This window comes from Clytia hemisphaerica, unplaced genomic scaffold (assembly GCF_902728285.1).
Source record: "Clytia hemisphaerica strain Z4C2 unplaced genomic scaffold, Clytia hemisphaerica genome assembly, whole genome shotgun sequence".
NCBI lineage: Eukaryota > Metazoa > Cnidaria > Hydrozoa > Leptothecata > Clytiidae > Clytia > Clytia hemisphaerica.
In genome coordinates, this window is record NW_027104315.1 from 384633 (window position 1) to 405828 (window position 21196).

Consider the following 21196-nt stretch of genomic DNA (forward strand, 5'->3'; position numbering starts at 1 on the left):
CATCGGGAACGATATTTTGGCCAATTTTTCCAGTGGGAAGGGGTCCCAGTGGGTTTATGAGAAGGAGGTGCCTTATCTTGTTATGATGATTCTTCTTGGTTGTTATAGTTCACTACTGACCATTCTATCGATGAAGAATTCAACGGAGAAGCAACAATTCAAAGCAGTGAATTATTAAGTTTCGCCGAGTTGAGTTGCGATCTACCTGATGTTCCAGTCGATATTGTTTTTTCGTCAACGCAAAAAGGAATTCCAGTTGGGGGTTTTGATATCCGATTGTCAAACAATGGGGAAAATTTCTCGAATGAGAGTTCACAATTTGTGGTGTATGATTCCAAATGTTTACAATGTAATGCCACTACTAAAGATTGTCAGTGGAAGGTATGATACACTTTTTTTCAGGCTCAGTATTGTTCTTAAATTATTTGGTGATTTTGAGCCTCATTGTTCTTATAAAATTGTTTTCATATAAAAAAGTGTATGTTTTTTTATAAGAACGAAGTATATAAGAACTATATAGTCGATGTAATGTGTTTGTTGAACAACCGTAGAGCAAATTCAATAAAGTTATATACATCTGATGATTGCATAAGTAGCATGAAACTTTTAGTAATGTATTTTACATGGTAATTTTTGAAATATAACTTTATAGTCGATGTAGTAATGAAAAATGAGTCGGTATTTCGTTCTCACAAAATCGATTCCAACGCATTCAATATTTGTCAAAAACACCTTGGGAGCCTACTAGAATGGTTCTAAAAGTCTTAAAAATCTTCCTTTGATTGTTATAGAAACTCATGTACAGAAGTGACTAAGTCTGAATATCAGTTGGAAAATTCAACAGATCTTCAAAATTTGTGACCCCGCACGCTTCTGCCTTCAATATCATCCCAGCTGACCCGCAACGTTGTTTCAACATTAATCTAATGTTCACAACGTCCATATAGCATTAGATGAACGTTGAAACAACGTCGTGTGCCAGCTGGGTATATGGTGTAAAATTAGAAATGAGTTAACTTCATCATCATCGAATTTTAGGAAGACTCCTGCCGAGTGAACAATTATTGTTTTGGCAAAGGAGATGCACATCCATTGGATTGGTGCAAAGTCTGTAGTGGAGAAAATGCTTTTGAACCAAGATATGGTAAGAGAATTTATATTTGGTTGTGTATCATTTAAAATGCATGGGGACAATGTTTAGTTTTCTAATGTACCTGACATACGAGAAAATAAGAGACGAGCACCCCGATCTAGAATATGTCTTTCCGTAGAAACCTTCCCAAGACTCGCATCAGTGCAGTTCGGGGGCTCACTACAGGGCTCAAAACACTATAAACATTTGTAGAGAGCAGAGAGAGAGAAGAAGCCGGGCCTGACAGAGTCTCTTTAGAGCGCTCTAGAAACTGAATTCACGCTCAGCGCTATATCTATCCACAATTAAGTGTTTCGTCCTTCCTTTTTTCCATTTTTACTATTTGGTTGAGTCGCGAGAGGGTTAGAGGCCCATTTGAACAACTATAGACGCTTTCAGCACCTTGAACTGGATACCCAATACCCCTTACATGGCATGGGTTGACCCAGGCGGAGGTTCATTCACTTACCAGGTGAACCGCTGCGAGTGGGAATCGAACCTCAGTCGCCTGTGTAGCAACCAAGGTCAATGACCACTATACCACAGCACCTTCCTAATCAGATTCTTAAGAATCTCTAATCAACCAAGATTAGAAGCTTACAATGCATGAAAAACGTATACAGTATTTCATTCACATCCAATGATTGGCTGTAAGGCGTGAAGCAGACTATAATGTTTTAGATTTTTTTTTTTTAATATAATTTTTAATTTGATAATCTTATACAGTACATTTTCTCACTCGTCAGGCATGCATGCATGTGTGAAGTTCGGTATAGGGCGTTACAGTCCTGTCAACTGCCTTTGCCCATTGAGGATCCAACTATTATAAAAAAAAATGATTAAGGGAGTGGTCAGAAAGTATCTACTAGGGGGGTGGAGGATTCTAGGGGGGGGTTCCAAAAATTTTTCGAGGGTTTAGGGGGGGGGGTTCCAAATCTTTTGGGCAACTCAAGAGAAAATGTAGGAAGTCTAATTTCATAGTTTTACGCTTCAAGATTTCAAAAATTTATTTTATTTGATATATGTACATGTCATACTAACATTATTTGGGCATCATCGCCTTGCCCTTTTGGTTTGTAGCATTGAGCTAAATGAGGGAAGCAGATTAGTGGCTTTCACAGCTCATCAGAGTGGTTTGAAAAAGTACTTTTCAGAAAGAAATTTGTCAAAACAAAGTGTCTTTTAGCTAAAATGGTAGTGAAAAACATCGAAATTTTCTCCCGTCGGCGCAAACCATGGTTGTGCCTCCTTAGTCTCTACTAATATCTTATAAATTATATACACAGAGCTTTGACAGACCCTGGAAAACCTGAAAATATAGGTTTTTCAAAAATAGAAATTTCAAACTCAGAGAATTTTATTTATCAGACTCCTTTTAACAACAGAATAGCTTATATTTTAGGGTCTCGAGTACCTGATCTTCAAAATTTTCTCCCTTCGGGGCCAACCATGGTGGCCCCTCAGGATATTTTGAGTAATTGAGTAATGCTTCTGTAATGTAGGGAGATTATGTATCAGGGAAAATAAGCCGTAATTTTCTCCCAAAACTTTGGGAAACTCAGAGAAAATAACTCGTTGATTCTTATTTTAACCCTGGACTATTCCTATAGGAGATCTACCATTTTGATTGACGTTTACACCACGGGTTTTTTTCTTTTGTTTACTTCAGAGAAATTCCGTCGTAACCATGGAAATCGACGGAAAAAATCCCGTGGTGTAAACGTCAATCAAAATGGTAGATCTCCTAAAGGACTATACTCAACTTTACAGGGCTAAACTATCTCCCTTACCTAATTTTGACTTAAAAACTGTCATACAAACAAATAATACTCTTTGTACCGCATCTGTATGAATTCTTTTTTTGCGTAAAAATTTTTCTAGTGGGGGGGGTGCGAAAAAATATTGGGCCTTATGAGGGGGGGTTCGAAATTTTTTTCCAGGCTAGGGGAGGGGGTGTGAAAGTATTTTGGGATTTTTCAAAATATCCTCCACTCCCCCCTAGTAGATACTTTCTGACCACTCCCTAATGTCGAAATTTCAAATAATCATCAAAAACAGCGAGCCAACTTTTCTTTTGACACTTACCTTCTTTACACGTAAAAATACCAGAAAATGCAAATGTGTTCATCAAAACTCGTTACAGAATTTAAAAATATGGTAAAAAAAGCTATTCCCATGTGGAATAATATTTTTCGAATAGCTGAAAAAAAATATAGAAATCTAAAAAAGAAGTTTTGATATTATGTGTGTGCTATGTGAGAAAACTTTTGAAAAAATAAATCACCATTCCTCGACTACATGGTTGCTCAAAGAATTTGGGTCTGCATCGAGTTGGCTTGTGTTGGAAATGTTCATGACTTCCAAATAAGATGGAGAAACTGTTGGCAAAATACAAATAAGAAAAAAAACAAAATGAAATTTAAGAAGATTAAGAATCACTCTCGCTTGGAAATGAAGTCAACAGTTACAATTACCAGCATAATACCTTTCTTTCTCTTGCCTATTTCAGACAACTTGGCACCTGTGTTTCGACCAACTGAACCTATCAAAGTTTTTAAAGACCAAGAAATGAGCTTCGTTATCCCCGTATTTGATCCTGAACAGAAGAGGATGAAATATGAGTTGATAGAACCACCATCACCACCACTGGGTATGGAGATCTCCAATGGTGGAGTACTGACATGGACACCCAAGGAAGAAAACAAAACGTTCACAGGTAACCTTCAGTGTGCCAAATAGGTCCTTTTTACGCAGGACCTTATGACGGTTTTCCGTCTCTGTTTGGTACAAAAAGAGACTTTATCATCTCCAAATTCAACAAAAATTTTCATTGCCAAGTTCATTAACATCTTGAGACAAAAAACTTTGACCATTGAATTAAATGTCTTAAAGCCAACAGTAACATTATTTTACTTCCCAAAACCAGCGAGTTTATTTCAAGCAATATTCTTTAACATTAAATGATAATATACTTGACTCATCTGAAAAGTTATATGGACCTCATTTACAAATCCTAACTAAAATTTCCTCTTTTTTTCCCAGTATGGATCAAAGTTACTGACATTTGTGGCAACAGTTCGTATTCTACATATGATTTTGAGGTTGTTAATTGTCCTTGTCAAGCTTTCAATGGTGCAGAATGCCAAAGAGGTGATAATGGAACTATTAGCTGTGTTTGCCTGCTGGATGTACCGGAAAAAAGTCGAAAAAAGCTTGCACTATAGTTTGCTCTTAATAACTCGAAAGTAAAAGTTATGTTTTGCTTAGTTGAATGGACCTATCAGAGTTTTCTTGATTTTTTCTAAAACAGCGATGCATTGTGGGATTGTTTCAGGAGTATTACAATAAATCTCTTAGAATTCCTCGAGGAATTCATTATACCCCGGAAACAATCCCACAATGCATTACCGTTAAAGAAAATCAAAATACCCGAACTGATTTCTTTTTTCACTGAAGATTAAGCTTTTGAGTATGAAAAACTGAAACGTTTTTTAATCAAACTAGTGGAACTGTTAAATTTTTATATTCACGGCACCTGTCTGCAAGGGTAACCCTGCTTACAAAGACTTACAGTCAACTCTCTCTAATTCGAACCTCTATTATTCGAATTTTTCTGTAATTCGAACTAAAATTGGTCTCTAAAGCTGTAAAGTGGTTTAAATTACTCTCTATTATTAGAATCTTTCTCTAATTCGATCAAAGTTTTTGATCCCTTGAAGATCGATTTAGAGAGAATCAACTGTACTTATAAAGTCAAAAATTCTTCAACTATTAGCTTTGTGCGAAAAACTTCTCTTTACACACCACCGTGCCACAGATCCGGTGGACCCCCAGCCTCACATGTAAATAATACCCTAGGATTTAAACCCCACTGGATAATTAAAGTATGATTTATCCCCATTCGAAATTGGGCGGCAAAAACTACACTCCAAAACCAAAACCACCCCCGTTTTTCTTTTTGAGCTAGAAACAATGATTTTCTGTCCCCTTTCGGACTTTCATCCCCACAGAGAGAAAAAAATCCTTTAGCAAAAATTGCCTTGACTTTGATTTTTTTTTATTTACTAAGGTCACCCACTCAACTAAGCTACTTTGAAATAATTAATAAAGAATAAAATATGATCTACAAATTTAAAATACCCGTAAAGAAACGTAATGGACAAGTAAGTAGCTTGACAAAATGATATGTAATCTTGATATCTCAATCTCTTTACTTTTCCAGTTGTTCCATTGGCGAAGAGTGTAAACAAAAAAGTAAGGAAAAACTGTCTTTTTGATTTTCTAAAAGTCCATTTTGGCTTAAAGTTTAGTTAAAATAATTTGGTAGTCCAGTTGGCAACGACGTTGTTTCAACGTCTATCTAACGTTATATAGACGTTATGAACATTAGATAAACGTTGAAACAACGTTGTGTGTCAGCTGGTAGGCCACTCTTAGACCATGTTCAGACGTTACGGTTTCGTTTCGCTCCGGTTTGGTATTTGTTACGGATAGAAAGTGTTCATACTCATTTCGGAACATTTTGGAACAACAAAACGGAGCAGTTCTGTTCCGATGAAAATAGTAGAGCAAAACTGTTTCTAACTGTTTTGCTTTGTAACGTCTTCTTTTTTGACGTTTTCAATTTTGACGTTCAAGGAACGAATCGTCCATACAGGATTCGAAGCTAATCAATTCCTATTTAAGGGCTCTGACCATAGTCCAAAAATAGATTTTGGTATTTGAACATAAAAGTTATATTTCAGGTTCCTTAACACTTTTAACAAAGAATTGCCTTTATAAATTGCTTTTTAATCGAATCCCTTAAGAGTAATTAAGAATTTAATTGCAAAAATGACGTTATGAACTTTAAAAAGATGTTAATAATATGTTGCATCACCCTCTTTTACAAAAAGTGCTTAGTTTTAATGGGTAAATAACTTTTTTGTTTCAAAATTTCTTTACACTGTCCGCAAAGAATTGAACTATTTCAAATTTTGCGGAAAATTTTTCTAAAAGAGTGTCAAAAGTTATGACTGTTTTTTTAAGCAAAATCCAGATGAAAAATTATGAAAAACCACTAATTTGAAGATTTCGAGACAAAGAGCATTACCAAAAATTTTCCGCAAAAATTTTTATTGTTCGGTAAAAGATACACCATCTACTGCGAAATTTCTTTCAAAATGTTTTTTCTTCGCCGAAACTAAGCTCTTCAAAGTTGAAATACTCTTCCTCGTAAAAGTCTTCATTTTCTTCTTCATCAAATTTTCTCAATGCAATTTTTAAATTTTTAGATTCAGGAATAGTTTGTCTAACAGAAAATGTATAACATGCCATAGTTTTGTTAGTTACGTCAGTCAGAAAAGACATTTTAAACACGGCAATTATGAAAAATTCACTATGGTCAGAGCCCTTAAGTTGTGCAGATCACCTGTTTCTTATGTTGGTTGGCTTAAATGTAATTTTGACCACCAGAATTCGCCCAAAAATACCCCCAGCTGACACACAACGTTGTTTCAACGTTTTTCTAACATTCACAACGTCCATATAACGTTAAATGAACGTTGTGTGCCAGCTGGGTAGTGTTAAATTCAAACTGTCATCCGAAATGTTATCTGGCACCCGATGTAGAAATTTTCTTCCGACACGCTAAAGCTCTGAAGGTCGGGAAAATTTTCAACATCTGGAAGAAATACATTACGGAATTTCGCCTGACCGCGTAATTTTTTAGAAAAATGGGCCCGAGTGCAATTTGGATAGGGAAGGTGTCATGGCCGACAAAATTTCGGTCAGAAAAAACTTCCAAAGGTTTCACGAAATAAATTCAAATACAAAACTTTTGGAGAAGGAATCATGCAAAATATTATCATTCTTTTCACAAGGAGGGCGGAGAATACTCAAATAAGTATTTTCCTTCTTAAACTGATCACAGACAAAAAAAATGAATAACATTGTACACAAAAAAGCCTGAAAGAAGAGAAAAGTCATAATCAGCATCTATAATAACACTAAAAGAAAAACTAAAGCTATAGAAAATGAATACTAACCCTCAATGAAGACTTTTGTGAAGTTTAATAAAGATTTTATCCAAAAAACTTCAGTTCTGGAAAACTGAAGTCGGTTTGTCGGTTTGTCGGTTGTCGGCCGGTGGACAACAGTTATATTTGGAGGACGGTCTAAGATAGATAACAACATGAAAGTTACTGATAAAAGCCTAAGCCCATAGGAACATACCTGCTTTAGTTTCTTTGGTCTTTGAATGGTATAAAATTTGAGAAAGTGCAGAAAAAATCAGCCATCAAAACAAACAAAAACAAAAGTTTGATTATCAACTTTTCTGTGGTAGAAACACATTTTTTGGGTTGGTGCACATACAGAAATTACACTGGATACTAAAACTAATATTCAGGGAGTGATAAGTACAGTTAAACTACAAAAAAATCCATCAAAAGAAACCAAAAACAACCATAACAGCACACATTTTTTGAAAATTACATCAGCCATGTTGTTTGTAATTTTTGCCGACATACTCATGACGTGGTAACTAACGACAGTGATTTGACGGTCTTTTTGAGGCGCCAGATCTCAAAAAAACAATTTTTGAGCGTTCAGCACGGCCCCGAAAATGAGGGCTAAACTTATGTCGGCACATCAATGGATGACTACTATTTCTCTCCGATGGTATATTGGACCGCTCCTTTAGAGCTTTAGCGTGGGCGGCCGCCAATACGCCATCGGAATATCAGATAATCCGAAATGTGGTGAACATTTTGAAGATTCCTCTCTAGTCTTCGGCTAGATTATCACATTTGATCTTACCCCCTAAGGACCTAAGGTGTTTAAGCGAATATCGGACAGAGATAGAGGTGCATGAGTTTTTTTATTTATCAATGAAAAAATTTCAAAATTTCAAAAAGAGAATCAGTGGATTGGAATTTTCCTTGAAAGGAAAAATGTGAAAAAAGAATTCACACATCCCCTACGGTGTTTAGGTTCTGCAAATACTGGATGGATAGAAATGCATAAGTTTTAACATTTTCAATATTTCAACTTTCAATAGCATCTCCAATGAAACTCAACTGCTATCAAAACAAAATGGAAATTGGTTTAGAATTCGATCACCTATCACGTCACTCCTTACCTTATATCGTCAAATTTCATGGTGATAATAACTGCCCAACATTAAATGCATCTTCAGCATCTTCAATATACGATGGACGTCTATGGATGAATGCAAATTACAGTGAATGTGGTATCAAAGCTTTTGAGAGCGGAAACAAACTAGTGTTCAAACAAATCGTTGAAGTTGTGTACGGAAAACAAATGAAATCTTTAGATGTTTATCGACATTTTATTGATACTTATAACGCTTCTTGTTCGATTGATAGAAATGTTACACATAAATTAAACATCGATGTTAAAGAACAGGAGACTCTCGACGATGAAACAGGTAGGCACTTTACCTGTAGCACACAACGTTGTTTTAACGTCCATCTAATGTTTACAACGTCCATATAACGTTAGATGAATACAACAACGTCGGGCGCCATCCGGGTTTCTATACTTGTGATGCATATTTATTTTTAATGTATGTTTTTATGAGGCCCTCCAAGCGGTTTTCTTGATGTCGTACTAGAGACTTTCTTCTGGCGAGGAAACAGGTAGGTACTTTACAGGGGGGTTTCATGGTTGACGGAGGAGTGGAATCGGCCCTTTTTCGAACGGAGTGGCGGAATTTGACGAAAATTTTGACGGAATTTCGGAAATTGAATCTGCTGACGGAGATGGAAAATTAGACAATTTTAGTGTGGAAAAACGGAATTTAGCAAATGTTTTTGCAGTTTTTCGGAATTATGGCTAAAGATATTTGAATCACGCAGAATTTTTTACAAAGAAAGCTTGAACTTCAAAGGAATCTTTGATGGTGGAGTTCTTATTTTCACCCTGAAAATTGTAAAAAATCACCAAAAGTCGTCCCTTTCCAGATACACATCTTGAAAATTAGTAAAATTTGGGACCCTACCAGATATCTTCAGAGCCTAAAAAAGGGATCCTGACTAGCAACATATCCCCCCGTACCCAATTATGCTTACCTTTTCTGAAGGTGAATGGTAAAATACGATGGCTTTTTTACGGAAAAACTTAATGAAGAACTAACTCGGCAAAAAGTACTCTAGGGGTTCACGACTTGGCGAAAATAAAGTTGATTCAATAATACAGTGGGACTTCCAATTTGCGGACACCACGGGGAAAAGGGTGGTTAGTGTCTGCTATAGTGTCCACTAATAAGTACATATTTCAAACTTTTTTTTTATTCAACAGAGGAGAACGCCGATTTCAAATTCAAATTTAGTGCTTTCAAAGACGATAAAACAGCGATCAGTGGTTTGGTCTTTCTTGGAGATTTAATCCATTTCGAATTGGAGTTACTTTCCAACTCTAAAGTTGTGAAAACGTCTCCTCAAGATTGTTTTGCTACGCGTTTGGATGGAACAGGACGCTACGATCTTATTAAAGATAGGTAAACATATATTTATTGTATAGTCAAAAACGTCGCAAAAACCTTTCTTTTGGGATGAGATTTAAGTAATAAAATTTCAAATTAATTTCTCAAAAAATTGTGTGAAGAAAATCTCCATGAAGAAAAACAACAACAATAGGTAGAAAAGGTAGCTAAGAAATGCTATGTTCAGTTTCAAAACCTTCGCGAGTGTTTTGCCTTAATTTCTTTTTTAGCGGAAACCTTTACCAACTTTAATAACCTTAAAATCATTTAGACGATGCTATAGTCTGTTAAAGGGATAGTTTATCGGCGGTAAAATGTATATGTGTGGAGTTTTCAACCGTAATGTCAGTATACGGAAAAATTGGCGATAGAGTTTTGAAAAAATGTCAAGCTCTACCGGCTGTAAACTATTTTCGCCGCAAAAAAATATCTGTTTGCTTTGGCTTTGGTTTTATTTCTTAGTTAGTGATTTGAAATCATTCAATACACCTTTTCTAACGTAGCCGCCAATTGCCACGTGAGCATTGTTTTGTCCGTTTTACCACCCTAAAACCGTTCCAGTCTTTTTTTCGCACCTATAAGACAATAGAAAAAAACCAGCTGGCACACAACGTTGTTTAAACGTTAATCTAACGTTCACAACGTCCATTTAACGTTAGATTAACGTTAAAACAACGTTGTATGCCAGCTGGGAAGTGTAAAAAAAAGGATTAGATCGAGTTTAGGGTCGTAAATCAAATAATAAAGTGGCAAGTGTCTGACCGCGCGACTACGGTCGAAGAGGTGTATTGGCCAAATATTCTTATCATTTTTTTAGATGTGTAGGTGATGATGAAACACTCGCGATCACATCGTCCAATCAACAAACACACATGTTCTCGTGGGAAATGGAAGCTTTCAGATATTTTGGAAATTCTGACGGTATTGTAATCACCTGTCGAGTTTTGGTTTGTCGAAATAATCCTTTTGATCAACTGACAGATGAATGTAAGAGATGTGGACAAACTACCGTCAGACGAAAACGAAGAAATGATGAAGATGAAGAGGAGAAAGATGTTTTGAGCGAAACTTCGCTGAAGAGTGATCCCATTTTCCTTGTTGAAAGACCAGGTATAGGTATGTCGCTCTCTCTCTCATTATTTCTCTTCTTACATGTTGTAAATTGTCGATTTGAGTGATACTTCATTTCCTGTATTAAGTTTCCACTGACTTTTCTGAGATTTTTCCGCTAAATAATGTTTTCAAGGCAGTTGTTGCACTCATAATGATTTATGAAAAGGCCCAATGTCATTATTAAATCTGTCATAATTTAAATACGTACTATGTACTTATCGTGCCTTTTACTGATGCATATTTCGTGACTGTTCCCCAGCTCCCGGACTATAACTTTAGTCAACTCTGATGTTATTGTTTTATTTATTCTACACAAAGGCCTTGCCAAAGTATCTGGCGATGAAGCAGGTCTCGATCACACTGAAAAGATGGCAATCATTGTCGTTTGTGGTGTTGTTGCTTTGGTTCTTTGTGTTGCCATCGTCAAAAAGTTTTTCTTCAAACCTCAAAGTGGAATGCCAGAAAAACCTGTTGTTGGATAAAAAACACTTTCTTGCAGCCTACCATCTGATAGATGGTGTATAATTTAATTTTTTGCGTTAATAAGGGATAACCAGATGGCAGATAGTTTCAGATGTATTGTCGAGAAATGACTATTTGAAACTGTTGTTACATTAGAAAACCTCCTTCTCACAAACTCATTGGGACCCCTTCCCACTGGAAAATTGGCTAAATTATCATCCCAAGTGGAAAATTATCCTTTAACTTTTGTCCCCACTGAAAAAAAGTCAAATAAACCAATCGCCTCTGCAAAATATTATGCTATTTTTTCCATCCCCAGTGAATTTTTTGGCTCGAAAACGATGGAATTTAAATCCCCAACAATAACATGAGAATGTCGGATCCTCCGTCGAGTTTAAGTCCGTTTTTTTTACCCCCACTGGCTAATAAATCCTACCGGTCCTGGAGAAGGTGAAAAGGGGATGTGTTACAATTCTACTGTTTTCTTGCTAAAATTAAAAAAAATTGTAACTTGAATGTTTTGATTTTGTAAAAGAGTTTGGCAAAAACATTTTATAAAGTTTTGCTCAGGACTGTGGAAGGCAGAAGATCTGAAACCATCTGAGATATCCCTATAATGTTTATGTATGTAAGATTAAGTAATCGAGGTGTCTTTATCTAACTATGTCAAGTTTTGTTTGCTGATCAATAAATCCGAATTTACTCTAGATTAAACATTCTAGATCTAAGCATTTTTTATATGTGCCTGTAAGATTCTCCGTACCAATTAGAAAATTAGTAATCTCAAAATTTATTTTTAAATGAACTAAACTAATTTTTGTATTAAACTTTGTGTATTGAACCATAACTTTTAGTCAAGATGATGTATGAGAAAAATTTCCTTTTAAAGTTGAATATTGTTGTTGTTTCATTTTAAAATCCTTATCCAAATCTTGTTAGACATGATCCAAACAAATCATCGTATTAGAGGAAAATATATCTATCAAACTGTGCAAAATCCTCTAACATTTACTTACTATGATCTAAATGACTGCTTTACAAATTTATGTAGTCTTAGAAGGGTTGTCAATGAACATACAGTAATTTTGTTAAATTTAATTTGATTACTCTGATAAAATATAGCATCATAGATAACTCAAAAGAATTCGGTATAGTTAATTAGAATTTGTTTTTCGAAAAATTTGGAATGAAGTATATTGTTTTGCTTGTCTTCGTTCTGATTGGCCAATCACAGGCCAGCTCGTCAATTTCGTTACCAGAAACGAAAACATGGCGTCAATGTTTAGAAGAATTGAAATTGCAAGAAAGCATCAAAAGTTACGGTATCGAACATTTTTCAAAGATGGCAATGGATATACATTTCTTCAGATTATTGTATTCAAAAGCTAATTACACATTTTTTATACCAACGGACAAAGGTATTCGACGATTTTCTTTTCTCAGTGAATTTGAAACTTGATCTAAACACCGGTCGCTTTATACTTGTTGCAGCAGCAGATGCACCTCCTATTGTTAGAAATGCAATTATTTTTTATTTAGAATTATTGTGAAAAGTTATAGGCCTTAGAAGGTAACTCGTTGGGGTGAAGAAACAGCGTAAAACAGACTTTTTCTATTCCGACAAGACAGTGTACCATTAATACAAGGAATTTCTTTACTCTATTTACTGTAATGTTACTCTTCGAACCTGTCTTTTTTTGCTTTTAAAGGTTTTAACATGAGCGAAACATATCTCACCAATCAAACATATTTCAAAAAGCGTCGATTCATGCAATACCATATTTATCCTGGAATTCACACCGCGCGTTCAGTCCGCGATGGTCGCGCGATCGTATCATTTGACGGAGATAAAGCGTATGGAAACAGGTTATATGATCGGTACACAAAGAAAATTCGATTTTGGATTCAAGGATCAGAGGTTTTACAGCACAACTTGAAATTAGGTATAATTTGATTAGATAGATAGAGTCAATATTTTATCTCGATAGCCCAGTAATGGAAGACCTTTATAGCTATTCGATTTTTTTCACGGGTTTCACAGCCACCCGGCTATCTGAGGACTGAACAGAAATTGTTGAAAGGAATTCGAACTGTGAGCCCGTGGTTAGAGGTGTGAACGCCTCTCAACTCTCCTTAGAATTTATCACTTAGATAGAGCAAAATGCTCATGTTTTCCTTTATTTCTATTTCTACGTTTATCTCTGCTATATATATATATCTGAACTTCCAAGCTAGACTTCCTCTCTATGACTTAGGCGAGCTTATACAAGTTAATCAAGGTGGGAAAAAATCGGATTTAATCTCTGTTAATAACAGCCTAGCACTATACTATACCGTTTTTCTCCTTCAGGCAACAGTATAGTGCATATCATCAATCATGCCCTTACTCCGCCCACAAGTGATTTGTTTCAATACCTCGAATCAACACGTGGACATTCAATTTTCCTGGATATTTTGGACAGATACCAAGTCTATTTCCAGTTCCCTTTTGGAGGAACAATCTTTGCTCCATACGATGATGCTTTTGCTAACATACCAACGACTTATAAAGATAAAATTTTCAAAAATGGTCTCAACACAAGAGTAAGTACTTTGCGGGTGTTTGCTGCAGAGAATCAAATTTATATATAAAACAAGAGCCGCAAAGATGCGGATAAATATTTCCTTTACAAATGTTAAAATAATAATCGATGTCCTCAAAAGATTTCAAAGTGCTTTAAATCTCAGATAACATCGTCCCTAAAAATTTCAAAATTCCATTTATGTAATTGCCAGTATTTACAGGATTATTCATAAGATAACTGTAGGTTCAAAGCTACGGATCACGAAATATATCCAAGCTGAACCCGACTGAGAACAACAATGCAGTAATCAAATTGGCTGGAACTTTAATTTTCGTTAGGCGGACTTTAAATGGATTTTAGTATTATACTAGCGGTCACCCGGCGTCGCACCGCCAAGTAGAGTGTTGTTGAACACATCAAAAGACCTGATTATATAATTATTATTTTAAGCGCTGATTTCCAGAAATATTATTTAGCCAAAAAGGGCAAACATTTAAAATGAAAGAATGACAAAAAGGAGAATATTTCACAGTAAGAAAACCAAAGAAAATTTTATATATTTTTAAAATGAGCTGAAATATTTTGTATTATACTTTCATATATAAAATATTGTAAAAAATGTAAAAATTAACTTTTGGAGTTTTTTGAAATAATGTACGTGCCAAAAAGTAAAAATCTTTCAAAACAGGGAAACAATTTCATAAATTCCGACAGAATGCAAAAAAAAAAAAATCTCATTTTTATATATATATACTGGGAAACATTTCATAATCTGAAAGAATATCGATAGGAAAAAAATTCCCCTAACAGAAGCCATTTTATGATTTCCAAAAGCATGCTACAAAAAATAGTCACAGCAAAAGCAAAAAATGTCACATACTTGGAAACAATCATAATTTCCAAAAAAATCTCAAAAAATAAAATAAATTGTCATGCCAGGAAATCACTTGAGTTTTCTTCATTTTTTAAATGCATGTGGAAGAAAATGTCGTGTTCACAACAAAAGTTTTCCACGTTTTGAATGCACGAGTAAGAAAATCTCCAAATTTATCACAAAAGTTTCCACGTTTTAAATGTACATACCGTCAACTGCTTTAACTTGGGACGATTGGTCGAAACATGGGACTGTTTGATATCTGGCCTGTATTTTCACTCACTTGTTAAATCTCTTTGACAACAAATTTGTTTTGATAACTTAACCAAGTTTATCAATCATACTTTCTTTCATAACATTTCACAATAACTTGATTGGAGAATTAGAGAACGCCCGCCGCCTAACCGCCTATCGCCCGATGGGATTAACAAATAACAAGTGTGTAACTTGCCGTGCGAGTGACGTCAAACGCTCCATCATTTTGTCACTAATTTTTTCATCTTCGATCTAGACACTCGTGTGTATTCCACTACGAATTTTTTTCATATTTTGATATAAAAGCCTACGCAGTGCAGTGTGAAAGAGAAATTGTGTTTTCTTTTAATACGCCGTTCATTAACTCAAATTAAATGACTTTTGACTTTGGAGGTTCGGTGAAATGGTGGCCAAATTGCCGTCCCATGTTTTAGTCAGATAGTCCCAAGTTGGGGAGCAGTTGACGGTAAGAAAATCTCCAAGTTCATGACAAAAGTTTCCACGTTTAAAACGCACGTGGCAAAAGATCTCTAACAGTCAGGCACATCCTGGCAAATGAACGGGGTATTTTTCACTTGCGACCATTGGCAAATGAACGGGGTCGAAAACGAAAGTAACGTAATAGCGCCGAATACCCAGTTTAATTGAACCGGGTTGGAAATATTTTGCTTCATTTCAAGGAACTGCATAGATGAATTTTTTTTTCCATGGGTCAATTTTGTCTTCGAAGATTGAAGAAACTTTTAATGAAAAAATAAAGTTCCCAGTTTTCTTCCTTTTTTCCCTTTTTCAGTTTGAAGTTCATTTTTATTCATTTTCACGCTTTTAGCCTGAGACGTCCTATCTCATTTACACTGGGTGACGAATACCCCATGCAAATGCTCACCCCGTTCATTTGCCAGGATGTGCCTGACTGTCTAAATTCACAACTAAAGTTTTCCATGTTTTAAATGCACGCGGTTCCGGATCCGGTTATCAGCTTTAAAATTTGAAATTTATAACCGCAACGAGTTTTCACTATACTGTCACTAACCAGCAGTTAATTCATTGTTGTAGATAAAAACACCAAGGGAAATTCAATCATTAACCAGTCAATTTTGCTCCATGTTTAAATTTTTAGCTAAAATCAGTTCATCAACCATTCCCATTGCATTGTTGCATTGTCGGCATTGCATTCGTTGGGTGCAAACTTTTTTCACATTACAAGTATGTAATTTTTCAGGTATAACATGGTCAGATTTATTCACAGTCACTTGCCTTCGTATGATTTATGTAAATATACAATCAAAATTGAAGTTAGTTTGTTGTGAAAGTTGATAAAATGTCCTGTTTTTCCAAGACCAAGACTGCAAGAGATTGTATCTCTCATTCCAGCTCATTCCAAACCAACAGAATGTAAACGAAACATCAAATCCAGAAAGGAATACCAAGAAAAGTTCACTATCGACCATTCCTTGTGACAATCGTACAAAAATCATGATCCAATTCAACTCATTAAAGCATAAAAACCAAGCAAAGAAAAGTAGCGAAAGAGCAAAAGTTGTTGTAGTCTATTTCCTGCCATCTTTGTTTTGGCAGTTAGAAACAAAGCAGTATGGTCCGATCAACAATACGCATCTGAAACGGCAGATATTTACAGATATTTATCACAGACGTTTCTTGAAAACATGACGTCTTCCGCCTCGAAAAAAGAACATCCTACTGTTTTTACCGCCGGAGCTTGATTTAAAAAGAGACTCATGTACAAACTCACGAAATTGACCAAAACCGGCGTTAGACTTGAAGGAGAAGAAGGAGAAAAATTACCGTTTTAACAAATATTTCCTATATAGATAGGAAATATTTAAAAAGTAGTATAGCAAAAATATCGACTCTAATATATTCGAGAAAGTTGTAAACTTTTGATCAAAACTTTTTATCTAATCAGTATTTGATTGATACAAGGTTGTTACGTGATAAAAACTCGAAAAGGTGATTATAGTTGAATCAATAATCAAAATAGTTTGCTTTCTTATCGATCGTGAATAGCTGTCTTAACAATTTCGAAAATGGAGATTTGACCATCACTTCATCACTTTTGGCTGAACTTTGTGTTATATTTACTTTTGATGACGCTGAGTCCAGTGAAGTAGACTAGGAGCATTTGACTTATTTTCAAATGAAAACATTCTTCATTCTTTTATTACCTGGCAAAACAACGAAAATCTGGCGGGATATTTTACAGTCCGCCTAAGCAAAAACATATCACCATATACTACCGAGCCACTTAGTCACGCCATCTAGTCTATAAAAAAGCTTTAAGTGAACCATGGGCTGGCTCATCCTGAGATACAGCCTTAAGGGGTTAAGAACCATAGGTAGAGCATTCGAATACGGTGTGCAAGCAGACGGGTCATACCAAAGATTTCAAACTGGTAATTAATGCCTCTCTTAATGTTCAACAATGGAGAGAATAATCAAGGGTAAGTGGAGCGACTAAGGACATTTACCTTTCGAAAGATAGCTATAGAAAAAGGAGCCTTTGTCTACCTCTGATTGCGATCCCAGACTTATTTACTTAATACCGTAGTGCGTTATGTATTTAAAATGATTTTTTCCTTTCAGACCTTCCTTCGCGACCATATTATTCGTCACCCAATGTGTCGTGGACGACTTTACCATAAAAGCGGTTGGTCACGTGTTTATAATGATAATGGTCAAACGTTGGAACTTTACCGAGATAAAAAATCAAAAGATTATTCGTTTGTTGAGAGCGCGGGTGTTATGTCTGTGAAGCAAGTTAGAGAAGGATGGGTGTATGCTGTTAGTGAGGTTTTACTACCTAATATCGGTAAGAATAATTGCAAATAGCACAAATAAAACATATCGAGCACAATCAAGTTTCCCACTTGTATTTGATTTGATTTTGGGAGTAGGCTTTGTAACATATTTAAACTTTTAACTTGGCTCAACTTTATAACTTTTATGGTAATCTCATAAAAACATGCATTCTGCGTTTTATTTCCCATCTGCATCCTGTATTTGATTCAATTTTAAGTTTGAGGAATTTCAGCCCTAAAGGAGCTGGAAGACAGACTTTGTAACCAATTTAAACTTTTAACTTGGCTCACGAACTTTGTAATTTTTGTGGTAATCTGCATTTACCATTTACCGTTCTGCGCATGTCACGCTTCGCTGTAGCGTAGACAGAGGTGAAGGCGAGAAGATTTAAGCGACACAGTGATTATCTTTTTATACCACGAATAGATAAAGCTTTGTCATAAATATCTGCTCTCCTACGCAGATTGTTCTTCACCTCTGTCTAACTGAAAAATGGCACTCAGGGTATCCACACTAGTAGCGTAGACAGGGGTGAAGGAACATTTGCTTAGGCATGGAAGAAGATTTAACGACACAGTAATTATGTTTTATGCCACGAATAGGTAAGTGCTTTTTCGTAAAAATCTGCTCTCCTACGCAGATCTTTTTTCACCCCTGACTCTAAAGGGATGTGGCGAAATTTGATTACTTTTAGAGAGAATACATACCAGTAATCAGTGGTGTGGTTTACTTTTACGGCTATCATATGCCACCCGTTCTTTAAATTTGCTTTCTTATTTTCATAGATTCTAAACTAATGGACATACTTAAAGATCTCAAAGCAACCAAATTTATTCAATATGTTCAAACGGCCGGATATCTACCATTATTGAACAGTCTGGTAGAAGTTTATACTGTTTTCGCCCCTAACAACAAAGCGTTTGATGACCTTGACAACGCTACCAAAACGAGACTAAAAGAAGATCCCGGATACCTGAAATTACTTGTTGAATATCATTTGGTCAGAGGACGATATTCTACTGAGACAATGACCAAAAGGTTATTTTACAGAACTGTGGCAAAAAACGGAACGATTAACTATCGCCTTTTTGCAAGTAGAGCTATGGTAAGCAACAAATATTCAGTTACAAGTCAGGAATTTTTAACCTCTCCTAAGCAAAAAAGGCGAAGCCTTAAACGTATTGCACTGCTTTCTCTGAATGATGGATTAAATCTAGCATCTTTCTTTGCTTTTGTATTACATTTTCAAATCTTCTTGCGGTAAATATTACTTCCAATCAAGCGTCTGTATAAAATCTACACACGGGCTGGAACTTATGTAGGGGATAACATTCCTCGACTGTTGTCTTTGAAGAAATCATCGATATGCCGGGGGTTTGTCGTCTATTTTATATTCGATTCATGATATTCATGACGTAATATTTTTTCCGGAAAGACCCCGGTTTTTACCAGTAGTGGCAAATTTTATACAACTTTTGTCTAGTTTAAATTTACCACCACTGGCTAAAACCGGGGTATTTCCGTAGAAAACATTACGTCATGAATATCATGAATTGCATTCTCATGATTAATTAGAATGTTCTCATTTTACTAGGGAAGCATTCAAAAATCACGGATAATTAATAACAATCAAATGGCTTTAAACGGCATTTGTCACCTCATCAACAAAGTTCTCATACCCCCTGAAATAACAACCTATGACGTCATCAATGATATTCGAAGTTTGAGACTGATATCAAAGATGTATGACAAATTCAGTGAAGAGTTTAGACAAGTTTTGGAAAATGAAGATAAAGCCTATACATTGTTCTTACCGACAAATCAAGCTGTGAAAGCCTTTTTCTACCAACAGAACCCGGTCAATGAAACCGATGCTATTCAAAAGTTGGAAATTCTAATCCGGAATCAACATTATGTCACTCAACCTTTGATTATATTAGAAGACGACAATCAGCCAGCTATTCCAATAAAATCGGGTAATTTCCCGATTTTAGGGTCCAGTTCCGATCGGGAAACACGGATTTTGACATTGAGGAAACGAGAAAAACTAGAGGGATACTTGACACCGTATTTCATTGAGGAATTCAAGTCCTCATTGGTTCAATTAAATCACGTGACCAGAAATGGAGTAATCCAATTGGTTGATTCAGTGTTCGATGGGAAATCGAAAGTACAAGTTACAAAAGAGATGTGGAAATCTTTACAAAAACGTTGGAAAGATAATTGAGTCGAATAGATTGCTCACTTATTAACGGACACTTCTTCGATGGCCGATAAAGTCTATTTGTTCGAGGGGTTCATTGTGTATTTTACAGACTGGTCTGTAAAGTTCTGAATATGATGAAACTTTTTTTTGAGGGAACCGATGAATTTTCAAAACGAAAAATACAATACAATATCTGAATTATAATTGACTTTACTACTCGAAACAGCCCCAGTAGAAGCGGGAAGCTGGGGAGACTTCAGCCTCCCCACTTCTGAGCAAAATAAACTTTTTATCTCCAGTTAAGTTCCTGGCGAATTTTATCTCGCTTTGAGTCCTCCACTTTTACGGTTGTTCCACCTGGCCTGCGAAACCTTAGAGTTCAAAAGTAAAAGGGCCAACCATGGCATGGGTCAATAAAATGAAATAATTTTGATAGATATTAAATTTAAGTGATAATTTTTGGTTAGAGTATAATATGTATAGCAATTTTTGTATATAAAAATGTCCAGCTTAAATACTAAGATATATAATACATTAATCTTTTCATTTTAAAAACTTCTATTCTTTAATTAAAATTAATTAAGTGTCAGTTCATCAAACCGGTATTACTTCATATTTCGAAATCGATTCTTTCAAAATTATTGAAGAGTTGGAGTCAAAATTCTATACACATTTTCTACCGTAGTCGCGATTCAATCCTTTTTTTACGCTTTTCTCTGTTGTCTTATGTGCGAAAAAAAGACTGGGACGGTTTTAGGGTGGTAAAACCAATGAAGTTTAAGCCCGAAGGGCTAGAATTGAATCTCCTTGGTAGGATTTGAAGCCAACAAATTCTACCAAAGTTGCGTGGCCTAACACGGTCCGCCTAATTTTTACACAAATGGCAGATTGGAACTAAAATTTAATGCTAAATTTCGAAAAAAAATATCACATCAAAACAAAAAAATTGCTAGATCAACTCTGTCGTCAAAAATACGACGCATATTTTAAGTCTTCACTTTTTCTTGCCTGAGAAAGGTTAGAGATTCGATTCTAGCCCTTCGGGCTTATACTTCATTGGGTAAAACGGACAAAAATTGTCCGCGCGGTAATTGGCGGTAACGGTCGAAAAGTTGTATTCGAGTGGGTACGCTTATAACTAAAATCTGAATTGGGAATATTGAAAATAAATGTAACTCAACTTTAAAAATGAAATTTTTGCACAATTAATTGTTTTCCAAATTCCAATATAATGATTGGTCGGTGCTTGTGTCTCTTCTCCACTTCAACTTCATATTCAATGTTT

General features: G+C 35.5%; 3 protein-coding genes across 5 annotated transcripts in view; all 3 read left to right on the forward strand.

Moving 5' to 3' along the window:
* The window catches only part of LOC136817586 (von Willebrand factor D and EGF domain-containing protein-like), a 48877-nt gene extending 40617 nt beyond the window's left edge, over window positions 1-8260 (forward strand). For all 3 annotated transcript variants that reach the window (XM_067073911.1, XM_067073912.1, XM_067073913.1), the window contains 6 exons: window positions 109-381; window positions 1039-1144; window positions 3642-3848; window positions 4175-4333; window positions 5355-5386; window positions 8172-8260. In XM_067073911.1, coding sequence (XP_066930012.1) covers window positions 109-381; window positions 1039-1144; window positions 3642-3848; window positions 4175-4333; window positions 5355-5386; window positions 8172-8183 — 789 coding nt within the window. In that variant the 3' untranslated portion in view covers window positions 8184-8260. The remainder of the gene's footprint in view (window positions 1-108; window positions 382-1038; window positions 1145-3641; window positions 3849-4174; window positions 4334-5354; window positions 5387-8171) is intronic.
* LOC136817589 (uncharacterized) lies at window positions 8207-12086 on the forward strand. Its single transcript, XM_067073917.1, has 4 exons — window positions 8207-8561; window positions 9434-9632; window positions 10435-10733; window positions 11049-12086. Exons 1-4 carry the CDS (start codon window positions 8207-8209, stop codon window positions 11210-11212), a joined length of 1017 nt encoding a protein of 338 aa, XP_066930018.1. The 3' UTR covers window positions 11213-12086.
* A 23-nt stretch (window positions 12087-12109) lies between these two features.
* Window positions 12110-20493, forward strand: LOC136817587 (periostin-like). Its single transcript, XM_067073914.1, has 6 exons — window positions 12110-12610; window positions 12902-13135; window positions 13543-13775; window positions 17490-17715; window positions 18491-18810; window positions 19300-20493. The coding sequence occupies exons 1-6, from the start codon at window positions 12379-12381 to the stop codon at window positions 19930-19932; spliced, it is 1878 nt and encodes a 625-aa protein (XP_066930015.1). The 5' UTR covers window positions 12110-12378; the 3' UTR covers window positions 19933-20493.
* The last annotated feature ends 703 nt before the right edge of the window (window positions 20494-21196 follow it).